The sequence below is a fragment of the Entelurus aequoreus genome, linkage group LG25, assembly GCF_033978785.1.
Source record: "Entelurus aequoreus isolate RoL-2023_Sb linkage group LG25, RoL_Eaeq_v1.1, whole genome shotgun sequence".
In the NCBI taxonomy this organism is placed as follows: Eukaryota; Metazoa; Chordata; class Actinopteri; order Syngnathiformes; family Syngnathidae; genus Entelurus; species Entelurus aequoreus.
In genome coordinates this window covers 22,021,036-22,035,125 of record NC_084755.1, presented here as the reverse complement: position 1 = coordinate 22,035,125, position 14,090 = coordinate 22,021,036, and the positions used below count along the sequence as shown (strand labels likewise).

The 14,090-nt window shown below is 41.0% G+C and overlaps 1 protein-coding gene across 1 annotated transcript in view; it reads right to left on the bottom strand.

Moving 5' to 3' along the window:
- The window catches only part of LOC133642548 (uncharacterized), a 32,985-nt gene that overhangs the window by 4,479 nt on the left and 14,416 nt on the right, over positions 1 to 14,090 (bottom strand). The window contains exons 3-7 of the mRNA XM_062036808.1: positions 10,091 to 10,154; positions 9,075 to 9,383; positions 2,402 to 2,725; positions 2,032 to 2,325; positions 49 to 360 (exon numbers count right to left, since the gene is read on the bottom strand). Coding sequence (XP_061892792.1) covers positions 49 to 360; positions 2,032 to 2,325; positions 2,402 to 2,725; positions 9,075 to 9,383; positions 10,091 to 10,154 — 1,303 coding nt within the window. The remainder of the gene's footprint in view (positions 1 to 48; positions 361 to 2,031; positions 2,326 to 2,401; positions 2,726 to 9,074; positions 9,384 to 10,090; positions 10,155 to 14,090) is intronic.

Here is a 14,090-nt window from a genome sequence, read left to right as displayed (position 1 = left end):
CAAATTATTGTGTCAAATGAATCCAGCTCTGATGAGTCAGACTCTCACCAAAAAGGCCGTATATGGGGTTTGACCGGAAGCTGTCGGAGAAGCCTTGGTTCACTTTGCAGGTTAAATTTGCGTCACTCTTCCTGTAGGACTCGTGCAAACTGAAACGTGGACGGATGGAATGTGGGCCCAGGCCTTCAGGGAGATCAACATACTGTTTGTTAGAAATATCCACACCGTCGGCCTGAAATGTGACGTAGAGGTCGATGGCGTCCAGTTGCGTGATGTCACACTCGAACACGCCGCTGTTGTTATTCTGTAAATCTGCAAGAGATCGCCTCATCTCCACCAGTGGAGCGGTGACTGCAACACCTAAGTGATCATAACAGGATAAAAGGTGGAATTCAGTCTCTCAAAGATACAGTAGCTCATCAGAGTACAGTAAATACACCCCTCACATTTCAGCTAACGTTTTATTTAATAGTCTCAAAGTACAATACGATGGAAATGAAACTTAGAGTAGTCAGTGTACATCTTGTATTGCAGGGTTATTCAACTGGCGGCCGCCGGTAATAGATAGATAGTACTTTATTGATTCCTTCAGGAGAGTTCCCTCAGGAAAATTAAAATGACATCATCCCGGCCCCCGAGTTCAGTTCAAATCTTCAAATACACATTTTTGCAGCCAATTTCTAAAAACACAAATGCTCTTGTTGTACAGTATAGAGCGGGGGTCGGCAACCCGCGGCTCTAGAGCCGCATGCGGCTCTTTAGCGCCGCCCTAGTGGCTCTCTGGAGCTTTTTCAAAAATGTATGAGAAATGGAAAAAGAGGAGGGGAAAAAATATATTTTTTGTTTTAATATGGTTTCTGTAGAAGGACAAACATGACACAAACCTCCCTAATTGTTATAAATCACACTGTTTATATTAAACATGCTTCACTGATTCGAGTATTTGGCGAGCGCCGTTTTGTCCTACTAATTTTGGCGGTCCTTGAACTCACCGTAGTTTGTTTACATGTATAACTTTCTCCGACTTTCTAGGACGTGTTTTATCATTATGCCACTTCTTTTTCTGTTTCATTTTGTCCACCAAACTTTTAACGTTGCGTATGAATGCACAAAGGTGAGTTTTGTCGATGTTATTGACTTGTGTGGAGTGCTAATCAGGCATATTTAGTCACTGCTTGACTGCAAGCTAATCGATGCTAACATGCTATTTAGGCTAGCTATATGTACATATTGCATCATTATGCCTCATTTGTAGGTATATTTGAGGTCATTTAGTTTCCTTTAAGTCATCTTAATTCAATTATATCTCATGACACACTATCTGTAAAATGGCTTTAAATTTTTTGCGGCTCCAGACAGATTTGTTTTTGTATTTTTGGTCCAATATGGCTCTTTCAACATTTTGAGTTGCCGACCCCTGGTAGAGGAACTTGGACCAATGTAAACACATTGGCAGATCTTTGCACAGACATTTCAACCTTGCTAGCAAACGTAGAAAACTGGGGTCAAACCTTGTGATTTACATAACTGAGGCGTTCCTCAAGGAACCCTTTCAAGTCCTTTTTGGCAGTTAAATTTTTTTAATACACTTTATGTAACTAAGGTGTTGCTGTTGCTTGTCTACTTCAGATGCAGTCAATAGTCATTTGTTCAACTTTTTTAGTTATACTAGTGGTGTTCCTCAAGGTTCCATTTTAGGTCCTCTCTTTTTCATCATAATGTAAATATATATATATCAAGTAATCCAATTATTAGCCAGTAGTTTGACTTTACAGTGGAGGAAGTGGGCTACTTCACAATGTCACAGTTGGATGTCCCTTAAAGAACCGCAGCTCACCAGTGCCGGCAGTACTCATGCATCTTCAGGCCATGATGTTATCTTGGTATAGTCACTTTTGTTCCCAGCTGTTTGGACAATAATGGCCGAGTGTTGAGTCAGTTTTCAGTACGTAGTAAATGGACAAGCTGTACACTGACTACTTGTTGAGTTGTGAGGAGTGGACTTACTCCGATTTTGTTCAGTCGTCCTACCTGACACACGTACGGTCTCCTCGACGTCCGGGAAGCAAAGATGCGCCGCTTTACATTTGAGAATCCTGATTTGTCTCCACACATCAGGCAACACTGTCAGAGTACTGATGACGTGAGACGCATTAGCGTACGCGCTCGCTTGGTCGCTGGCTGCTTTGCCGTCCAGCTGCCATGTGACAACGGCATCCAATGCGGTGCGCACCGAACATGTTGCTTTCACTTGGGATGTTTCCGTCATGACTTCCTTGAAGCTGGGGAGCTCCACATGAACGGAAGGTGGGACGCTTGCCTGTGCTGCCAGGCGACACGTCCGTTGTTACAAGACGATGACAATAGCTGTGTTAATGCGAGACGGCAGACACATACGTACTTTCACAGATACTGATTGACTTTTTCTCTTCCACCTTGTTGTGAGTGGACTTGCAGGTAAACCTTAAGCCGTTTGTCCACTCTTTTACATCAGGCTCAATCTCACTGATTAGACTGAAGGTCTGTGGGGCCGTCACACTCTGAAACTTGCTCACGGTTTGCACGCCGTCGATGATTCGGTTGCCCTGCAGCCACTCGACACTCAGCGTGTCCGGGAAGAAGCCACTTAAGGCGCACCTAAGTTTGACAGAGGAGTCTCCTGCAAGGTTGCCCTCCCACAGCGGATACAATGTCATGTTTGGAGACACAATCCTCTCCATCCTCTCTGTTGAAATAGAAAATACGTATATGACGCATGTGGCTATTTCTCTATATGTAGCAAATTACTTGCACATACCTTCAGATTGTTGTCACAATTCTAAAGGTGCAGGTGTCTTTAGTTTTAAGTAGTTTTATAGTACTAACAGTCAGGTGGAAAGGGTTCCGCTTGAGCGAGCATAAGCAACATTTTAAAAAAAAGAAGAAGATAAAAGTACATAAAACACAGAAGTGAAACTCAGCGAGGCGCAACAGTGCATGACAAAAGCCAGGTGTGAGAAGAGATGATGACATATTTAAATACATTTCATACACATCTTTAAAGTTGGTTTTGTTTTGTTTTATAACACACTAAAAAGTTATTTTCTTTTTTTGTACATTAAAGCTGCAGCTTTTTCAGGTCATTCTGAATTTCTGAGGAAAAATCTGCAAGAAAAGCATCACCCACATTTTATTTTTTATTTTTCTTTAAATTGTAAATCAATATGATTACTTACAGTTCATTTCAAAAATGTGTTCATTTGACCTGAAAGAGAAAAAAAACGAAAATATATTAAAGAAATGCACAAATAATACACACAACAGACTGACTCATTAATCCTATTGGAAATCCAAAAAGAGATCCTTGGTATGTTTTGTGCAATTCAATTGTTTTCCAAACCATTTGTACCACCTGTCTTCCTTAATTTATCCAAACTGCTAAAGCTAAACAAAAAACAACACATATGTTTGCAATGTCACAAATTTCCTTCTAAAACCGATAAAAACTAAATTTTTGATTTCACACTATCCTGTCATAAACTCATGTAATAATTTAGGTTTGGATGTCGATTTGGACTAGTGGCTTTCTACTTCTTTCTATTTAATTTTTATATTTTTCCACCAGACTTTTGTTCCCCCTACTTTTTCCCATTCAAAGCATGCAGCAATATTTCTGCATGGCTGCCCTGCTCCTGTAATGATAAGTGTGTGTCACTATTGATGGTGGATAATGGTGTGTCTATCAAACAAAGTGTACAGTCAACCCCAAAAGTATGCATAGTTCTACTGTAAACCTTGCAAATTCAACTTAAAGTTACCTACAATTTTCTTGTTTGAAAATTACACAGGAGATAATAGGATGATGAACAAGAGGAAAAGTTGTGGGGAAAAAATGCTTTTCAAGCTTTTATTGTATTCACATTTGAACAAAAAATTTACTTTGATTGACTTTGGACAAAAATTGGCCAATGGTATGATTAGTTTCGGTCTTGACTCTTGTATGTGTGTGTTTGGACAAAAATGTGGTAACTTTGTCAACATAAAATCCACTGTACTCTAAAGGGTTAATATTAAAATATGTACAATATATTATAGAGCAGTTTTTTGAAAAGCAGACATTTGTGTACATAATCAATAGCCTATTTGGTCTGTAATTTATATTTCAGGCTGAAGTTTTAAAATATTTACTTGCTTGAATATTAATATGTAATTTTTTACAGTATTATTGTCTTTTTGGACAAATAAATATTTATTTTTTAAATTCCAGCTTAAGGCTAACCAACAAATAAAGTATAGTTATACTTCATGAGGCGTCTATAGAATTTAAAGGGAATTGTTTTTTTGAATTTTGCCCATTATCCACAATCCTTATGTGAGACAATCTTGTATGTGCGTTTTAAATGGTGAAAAAATGCTAATAAGAGGCGGCTAACAATGCGGACATATTGGATTCATCTACTCTTAAAAAAAACACCAACAATGCACTAGTTACATGCCGTGACCTATAGCGACATTGTTATTATAGGAGCTAACACAGAGGAACTACTTTTATGGCGTAGAAAACCCGAACTACCACTATAGTGAGTAGTCAGCTACTAACTACCAGCTGGCTTGAGCTGCTAATAACGTAGGCTGCGACTCGCCACAAAATAAACAAGAAGGAGCTTTAGCTTTTTCTGCTACATTGCTTCTAAGGTAGGGTTCAGATGGTAGCGCGGCCGTACAGAAATTGGAGGGTTCCTGGTACGAATCTAGCTTCCGCCATCTTAGTTACTGCCATTGTGTCCTTGGGCAAGACATGTCACCCACCTTGCTGCCAGTGCCGCCCACACTGTGTATGATTGTGAGTGAATGTTTGGTGGTGATCGGAGGGGCCAATGGACGCAAATTGGCAGCCACGCTTCCGTCAGTTTACCCCAGGGCAGCTGTGGCTACAAATGTAGCTTACCACCATCAATTAGTGAATAAATGATGGGTTCTAAGTTCTCACTGTTAAGCGTTTTGAGTGTCTAGAAAAGCACTATATAAATATAATCCATTATTATTAATATTATTATTATAGTAGAAGGTTGTGGCAGCAAGTTACATGTTATCATGAATGTGCCTGTGTACATATTTACAGCATGTATATAAAACAGTGTGGGATGTTTTTGGATGTTTTTTGAAGGGCTTGTTTGGTGAAAAAGATCGTATCACATTTACCTGTATTGTTAACCGCCTTTTACTAGCAGTCTTTTACTATTTAGTATGAAGAGAAAGGGGAATGACGTGTGTTTTGGTCTCACAGAAAGATTGTGATTGATGGACAAAATTCCCCCAAAAAGTGCATTACTGTATAAAATGTTTACCGTCAACCAATGTTCTTTAGAAATATTGCAGACTTATTTTCACCTACAGTATGTAAAGGTGCAGTTAAGTGTTCAACTCAAAAACAAAAGTTGTATTATTACCTTGAAGACAGTTGTTCCAATGCTGAACAGCAGCGTGATGAGAAAGAGAATGATGAAGGCGAGCGCCGTGTTCCCCATGTTATCTTGCTCGGCTTCCACAGCATTGTTCCACTGGTGGCTCATCTCCACCAGGAAGTCTGGTGGATGTACAGTAGTACTTCAATACACACTGTATTTATTATTACTGTATTGTGTGTTTATACAAAGAAATGTGTCCTATAATGTTGATTTTATGAGTACAAGTAGTGCTATATAACTCGAGACCCTGAATTGCCTTTTGAAAGACTCCATTATTTCAGTGTGTGTCTTTAAAACATGATCTCTCTTGTGTTTGTGTTTGTTAGGGCAAGACCCAGGAGAGGAAGAAGACGTGTATAAAGACAAGTCACACAGACCACCTATCTCTACGAGTAAGGACTTTAATACTCTCTTTCAAAACCCCAACATACTATTAATCCTTGTTGCATGATTAGTGACACTGCAAGTCACACGTAGCTAAAAATAAGGACAACATGAACAGCTTGCGACATACAACAGTTGCAAAGTGATTTTTTTTATTTATTTTGATTTGAAATGGACACACAATATCATTAAACATGCAGCAAACAACCAAGAGCAAAGAAGAGAAGACAAGAGTGACACAGAACACATCTACAGGGCCTTGCACAATTTGGGGTCGTCCATGTTGACGTTATCGGTGGTTCTGTATGAAATGGACCTGACAAGGACATTGGGTGTGTTGGCCACAGATTGGTGGTAAATGGCACAGCAATACGCCACACCGTTCCTTTTCCACTGATCAAGGCTGAGCGTTAACTGGCCGTAGACTGAATACACGCCTTGGTTTTCTACAGGTTGGGTGGTCCTGGTGACGTATGTGGAGTTTACGGGGTTGTCATCGACAAGCCAAGACACCAGAACCTCTTGGGGGAAGAAGTCTTTCACTAAGCAAGTCAGGGTAACCATGTTTTTAACAGTTTGTTCCACTGGAGGCATCATAAACACCGCAGGATTTTGAGGTGATTTATCTGCAAGTGCGACAGAACAACATTTGACCACAGGAAGTAGTATCAAACATTTACAGTTTTCTTACCAGCAGTTCTTTTATAGGCTTTCTTTACTGGGTGCGCAATCTTTGAATGCTTCACCACGCAGTTGCGCCCTATGCCTTTGCTCCATTCGTCATACGTGATGTCAAGACGAGTCTCAAATGGGCCCGAATTGCCCGGCGGGGGGGCTTTCAAGGTCCCGGCCATCTCGTTGCCATCCTGGTCCTCCCACAAAATACTCTGCACAGATAGCCTGCTAACTTTGACCTGACATATCACCGTGCCTTTTTTGTTCAGAAAGATGTCCTCCATTGTGGGGCCGCTGATCTGTATATCGACATCCGCCTCCGGGCATCCTTCGCCTGTTGAATGGACAGGAAGACTTTTTCAAGGCCGTTGTGTGATTTACATTGAGTGTGTTGCATTTTAGCCCGCGTTCACACTGGTGGTTCGGACCAAAAATATATGCATTGAAGGACTTGATTGGACACCTTTATTGACCTAACTCAATTATTTCACACCAAAGAGTTTGTTTTTTTAGACTTTGCTATTTTTACTAGCTTATTTGTACTAGGGCAGTTAAATCATGTGATTAATCACAACATAGTGCATTAATCATGGGTACACGCATATTAATTACACATTTTGTTTTGAGCATACATGTTCCTTTACTTTAACTGCAGATGGTTACCTGAAAGGTGGCATACATTTTTTGTTGTACCACAAACATAATGCACCCAATTCTTGAGGTGAGGATCAACACTTGATTCAAACCAATTTTTGCAAAATATTTTTTGGTGTAAAAATATAATTAAACTAATGCTGTTAAATGTAACGAGTTAACTCATGTGATTCATCAACTAAAAAATGGCATTAATCATGCATATACACAGATTAATCACGCAATTTATTTTGACCGCACATGCTCCTTTACCTTAACCGTGGATTTTTACCTAAAAGGTGCGTGGGTTGGTATATTTATAGAGAGATATGAGTGAGAGGACTCCGACTGGTGTGCTCTCTGGCATATTTAATTTCAAAATACCCCCGAGGGAACTTAGGATACAACTTTCTCTGAATTTTTGAGCAGTGCATTCAAGTAAAACATTTTAAAATGTTGCTGTATGTCATTGTCACATTAAAAATTACATTTGTGCCCAATTACGGGGGCCTTTTTAGGGTCATTTAAATAATGCAAGCAGGTAAAAAGGTACATTTCATCCCAATTCAAAAGTGTGATTAATCAGATTTGAATAATTAATCATTTGACCGCACTAATTTTTACAAACACCCTGTTGTCACACACAAAGAGTCTTACATATTTGTAATTTTTGCATGCTTTGTTTGCAATCAGAGTTTGATTTAACCAAAGTGTGAACACAGCCTAAAATAAACAAATAGAAAAGTACTCACTAGATGAATCTGCTGCACGCGTGTTGCTCACAGATGAGTTGATATACACATCTCCATGTGCGTCCCTCCCCTTAAACTCGCACCTTACAGTGGTGCCAGATGACCACTCGTCGGACTTGAGCGTGATGAGGCTCGCCGCGCTGTAAAGCGTTGTTCCATTTGCAGTCTTTCTGGCCTTAGACAAAGTTATGACCTGCTCTATTCCGTGGGAGATGTCCTCTTCGTTATACAGCCATTTGAAGTCATAAACATTTGGGGAAAAATCTTTGGCAAAGCAGACGATTGAAGCCTCATCTTGACCATGAGAGGAGGCCAACACTTTCAGAGTTGGCAACTTGTAAAAGGACTCTGAAACACGAACATATTAAGTATATGTCTGCACAACAAATATATATACACAACTCAAAACGTCATTTGAATGCTATTTCTCATGGCTTCTGCAGGGTCGACACTACTAAAACAGCAAGATTAGATCGTACACAACCTGCATGTGAGACAAGCAAGCGTAGATTAAACAAAAAGCAAGCAAAAAACTGCTGCAACAATTATTTCCCTGACAGACAAGGCAGAGTAAGCAGCTGCACAAGGAAGAGTCAGACCTTTCTTTCCACCTTACTGTTGGCTTTAGCACCAACAATAACATCATTTGTATGGATAGTATGAAATAATGTGCAATTTTCAGATAAATGTGTTGTGTGTAAAAAAAATGTAACATAAAAAAATCATCTATTTCTAATTACCCCGTTCCAGATATCCAAATATATTTACACAAAACACTTTTTGCAGAGCTTAATTATATTTTTAAAAACAGGTATAGTTTTTAACATCACTTTTACCTTTTTGGAGCACTACTGACAAGGATGAGCTACTAGCAGTGTGGTTCATTCAGTGACAGTCTGGAAATACGTCTTCTAGGGCTCTTGTTTGACTATTACTGTACACTACAACTTAATTTGGCTCCATAGTGGGTTATTTTGTGTAGAATACAAAATAACCCACTTTCAATCATACTAAAACCGGGGCATCTGAAAACCAATATATATTTTTTCAACGACTTCAAATACACCGAATCCAAATATACTACAAAAGTGACAGCACATTACTGTGATTACCTTTAGCTGTGTCACATTCATTGTACCTATTTTAAGACTACAGTACAAGATATGCTGTAAACACGTCTTACCTTCTGTTTTGGTGATCACGGCATCAACAGTTTTAGTTGAATGTTTGGCGACACATCGAAATTTGGCCCTGCTGTCCCAGTCGGCTTGCCTCACTCGGATCTGACTGACTCCCGTGTAAAGGTTGTCCTTCTCCACTGAAGGATACTGAATGAAGTCAGACAAATCGGTCCCGTCTTTGCTCCACGCAAACGTCAGTGGAAGAGGTTTGAAGCCGGTGGCCAGACAGCCGAGAGTGACCATGTCTCCTGCTCCGGAGCCACATTGCATCAGAGGAAAGACAGTGGGTGGGACTGGTGGGACTGGTGTGCCTGTGAAAGGAAAAGCAAGTTGTCAGTTGAGATCAAATTGAATGAAAATAGTAAAGGGAAGACACATATTAAACCATATTCAAATTGTAGGAAAAGAAAATAAGTAGTCAGTTATGATACAATTCCATGAAAATGGTGAAGAGATAACACCCACCATATTAAACCATATTTAAATTGTAGATCAAATTGCACAATAGACCTTATTATATTTTAAATATCACAAATTATTTAATTCTCATTTATTTGACATTTTGAGTGAACATTTTCTTAACATTGGAAAACATCTTTATAAATGGAATAGTTCACTCAAAAGCTTAGAAAAACTAAACCTGCTTGATTATTAAGATACCACAGTGCAGAAACTCAAATTTAAGCAAAATAATCATTGTCATATTTCATAAGACTCTGTTGCTGTCGATGATAGATCAATTTGCTAATGTATGCTTTAATAACCTGTCAAACCACCAATAAGAATGGACTCGCCAAAGCTTCATTATACTCATGTCAGGTATTTTTTTCAATTGTTATGTAATATCTCACAGATTTTAGCATATATTTGTCTACTTAAGATAGGCAAATTGGTCTAATTCTACTGTTCGAATACTGGAACTACTTGATATCAATAAATTATTGCACCAAATCAGAAATATTGAAATAATGTACTTGTCCTTTCCAGTAGAATATAATTACCACAAATATTGACTTACCAGATGTAACTGTGACTTGCGTTCCTTTACCCCAGAAGTCCAAGTACCTGTAGTAAACTGTCACAGTGATAGAACATAATGTGTTTACAATGAAAATACTATTACATAAAAAAAAGAATGAACACAGGAAAAGCTGTTCCTCAAAAATTATTTCTCAAGCAACTCCCTTGAGATTTGATATTTTTTCCGGTGTGCTCCCTGACGTTTTGATTGTGTTTGGATATGTGTGCATAGCCAGAGATGGGTAGTTATGTGCTACATTCATTTTGTTATACATTTACTCAAGTAACTTTTTGGATAACTGTACTTGTCTGAGTAGTTTTAATACAACATACTCTTTACTGTTACCACTTTCACTCCGCTACCTTAAGTTTAATTCTGATCGCTACATGTTGGTCTAGTGAGGGAGGTGACCAAGAACCTGATGGTCACTCTGTCAGAGCTACAGCATTCCTCTGTGGAGAGAAGGGAACCTTCTCCAAGGACAACCATCTCTGCAGCAATCCACCAATCAGGCCTGTATGGTATAGTGGTCAGACGGAAGCCATTTCTTCGTAAAAAGTTTGCTTGAACGCACCTGAAAGACTCTGACCATGAGAAACAAAATGATCTGGTCTGATGAGACAAAGATTACATTTTTCGCCATGAATGCCAGGCGTCATGTTTGGAGGAAACCAGGCACCGCTCATCACCAGGCCAATACCAGCCCCACATTGAAGCATTGTGGTGGCAGCATCATGCTGTGGGGATGATTTTCAGCGGCAGGAACCCAGAGACTGGTCAGGGTAGAAGGAAAGATGAATGCAGCCGGAATAGAAAACACTTTAATGCCTGCAAACATTTTTAGGGCTCTGGTGGTCTCTAATAAGCCTGCGTACTTGAAACACAAATATTTTAAAGCTGGACATGGGGAGACCCTAGAATAATACGTTACATTGTTTAATACGAGACGTAACAAACGCATGTATAATGATCTTGTAGTGGAAAGTCCAGGTTGTCAATGAGAATCAAAGTAGATTTAACACAAGAGTTTTATTTTACTCATAATCAAATGGTACAATGGTTGGGTTGAGTTGTCTAGCACACAGAAAGTTTCCCCCCCGGGCGCGCCCGTCACCATGAAAAAGAAGATGGTGGCCAAAACACTCACTTCGTTTGGCTTTATCCCTTTTTTATCTCTCTTGTTAGTGCGTCAATGTCTTATTTTGTTTTCCCTATCTGTTCCATAACATAGACAGGTTGGCACGACTTAAAGTTCACTTTTGTCCCACAGAAGAGGAAGAGAAATCAAAATGAGCATACATTTTTGACAGACATGAACTATAGGTCAAAGGTCAGAAATTCTACTACAATCTTTAAGTCACAAGTGGACAAAATGGGACACATTTCTTACATTGAACAAAGAGCACAGTATTCAAGTCAAATTAATTGTGTGTTAAACACACTTGGCCAAAAAAGCTGGTTCTGACTCTGATTTTAGTGATATTACTGCTGTTTTAGTAACATTGTTAATATGCAGCAGAAACAAGAAAGTTGGGTCACAAATAATGCCAAGATTTTTTGGCAGAAAATTGTTTTATTATCGTAATTCAAATTAGTAACCGCAAACATGTGCTTGTTTCTAGCAGGACAATAATCAACATGTCTGTTTTCTTGGAGTTAAGATGCAAAAAGAATAACCATCTTGGTACAAAGAGTTAATACTATGTCTGCTGCTATTTTAGCAGACGAGTATGTTCTGACCCGCAAAGGAAACTTCAATAAAGCCTTTTCTCCATTGCAGCATGGTCCAATCACGCACCATCACATAAGTAGGCAACATGTGGCACCATCTAACTATGGCACATGTTGAAGAGGTTCATTTAGCCTACTGATGGCACAGTTAAAGTAAGGCTCATGTGCACATACTGCAAGAAACCTAGTAATTTTAAAAACAGCTGTCCCTTGTTGAAGTGAACCAAATCAAAACCAGTAGTTCTGGTAAAGGCCCCTTCAGTGCCACATTCCTTTAAAAGTGAGTGTGCGGATCCAGCTGTTTATTCCCCTTTTATTATGTAGGGTGCTGCCTCACTGTCTGATAGCAACGTAAAAGTCCCAGTTACTATTTTACGTAATATTGCAGTCTCAAGGTCTATTTTTCTTCGTGGTGTGTTGCCTGTTTCATATAAAACCTCCTTAAAACGTAACGAGCTGGTGCAAGGCTTTGGAATTAAATTTGCTAATTTACCCATGCACTCTGGTGTTGCAAGCAGTGAGCGGAGACGGGCCGGGGTGGTAATTCTTGTTGCCCCTCGGCTCAAAGCCCGTACGTTGGATTTCAATCCGGGTCGGGCACGGGTCCTGACTGTTGTTTGTGCTGATGCACCAAACAGCAGTTCAGAGTACCCACCCTTTTTGGATTCCCTTGAGGGAGTACTGGAAAGTGCTCATGGCTCATGGGACCCCAGAAGCAGCGGATAGGTACCGACAAGCCAAAACTCTGACATGGGAAGAGTTTGGCGAAGCCATGGAAAACGACTTCTGGACGGCTTCAAAGTGATTCTGGACCATCATCTGCCGCCTCAGGAGATGGAAGCAGTGCACTGTCAACACCGTATATGGTGGGGATGGTGTGCTGTTGACCTTGACTCAGGACGTTGTGGATCGGTGGAGGGAATACTTTGACGACCTCCTCAATCCCACCTACACGTCTTCCTATGAAGAAGCAGTGCCTGGGGAATCTGTGGTGGGCTCTCCTATTTCTGAGGCTGAGGTTGCCGAGGTAGTTAAACTCCTCGGTGGCAGGGCCCCAGGGGTGGATGAGATCCGACCGGAGTTCGTTAAGGCTCTGGATGCTGTGGGGCTGTCTTGGTTGACAAGACTCTGCAGCATTGTGTGGACATCGGGGCCGGTGCCTCTGGATTGCCAGGTGGTTCCTCTCGTTAAGAAGGGGAACCGGAGGGTGGTAAGTTGTATCTGGTTGTACTGGAGATGAGGCTACGCCAGATAGTCGAACCTGGGATCAAGAGCAGCAGTGAGGTTTTCGTCCTGGTCGTGGAACTGTGGACCAGCTCTTTACTCTCAGCAGGGTTCTTGAGGGTGAATGGGAGTTTGTCCAACCTGTCTACATGTGCTTTGTAGACTTTGAGAAGGCCTTCGACTGTGTCCCTCGGGAAGTCCTGTGGGGAGTGCTCAGAGAGTATGGGGTATTGGACCGTCTAATTGTGGTGGTCCACTTCCTGTATGATCGGTGTGAGAACTTGGTCCGCATAATAACTTTTATGGACAGAATTTCTAGGCACAGTCAGGGCGTTGAGGGGATCCGGTTTGGTGATTGTAGGATTAGGTCTCTGCTTTTTGCAGATGATGTAGTACTGATAGCTTCATCTGGCCAGGATCTTCAGCTCTCACTAGATCGGTTCACAGCCAAGTGTGAAGCGACTGGGATGAGAATCAGCACCTCCAAATCCGAGTCCATGGTTCTCGTGCGGAAAAGGGTGGAGTGTCATCTCCAGGTTGGGGAGGAGATCTTGCCCCAAGTGGAGGAGTTCAAGTACCTGGGAGTCTTATTCACGAGTGAGGGAAGAGTGGATCGTGAGATCGCCAGGCGGATCGGTGTGGCGTCTGCAGTGATGCGGACATCGGTCCATCGTGGTCAAGAAGGAGCTGAGCCAGAAGACGAAACTCTCAATTTACTGGTCAATCTACGTTCCCATCCTCACCTATGGTCATGAGCTTTGGGTTATGACCGAAACGACAAAATTAGTTTCCTCCATCGGGTGGGGGGCTTTTTCTTAGAGATAAGGTGAGAAGCTCTGTAATTCGGGAGGAGCTCAAAGTAAAGCCGCTGCTCCTCCACATCGAGAGGAGCCAGATGAGGTGGTTCAGGAATCTGGTCAGGATGCCCCCCGGACGACTCCCTGGGGAGGTATTTAGGGCATGTCTGACCAGTAGGAGGCCACAGGGGAAACCCAGGATACGTTTGGGAGACTGTGTCACCCGGCTGGCCTGGGAACACCTC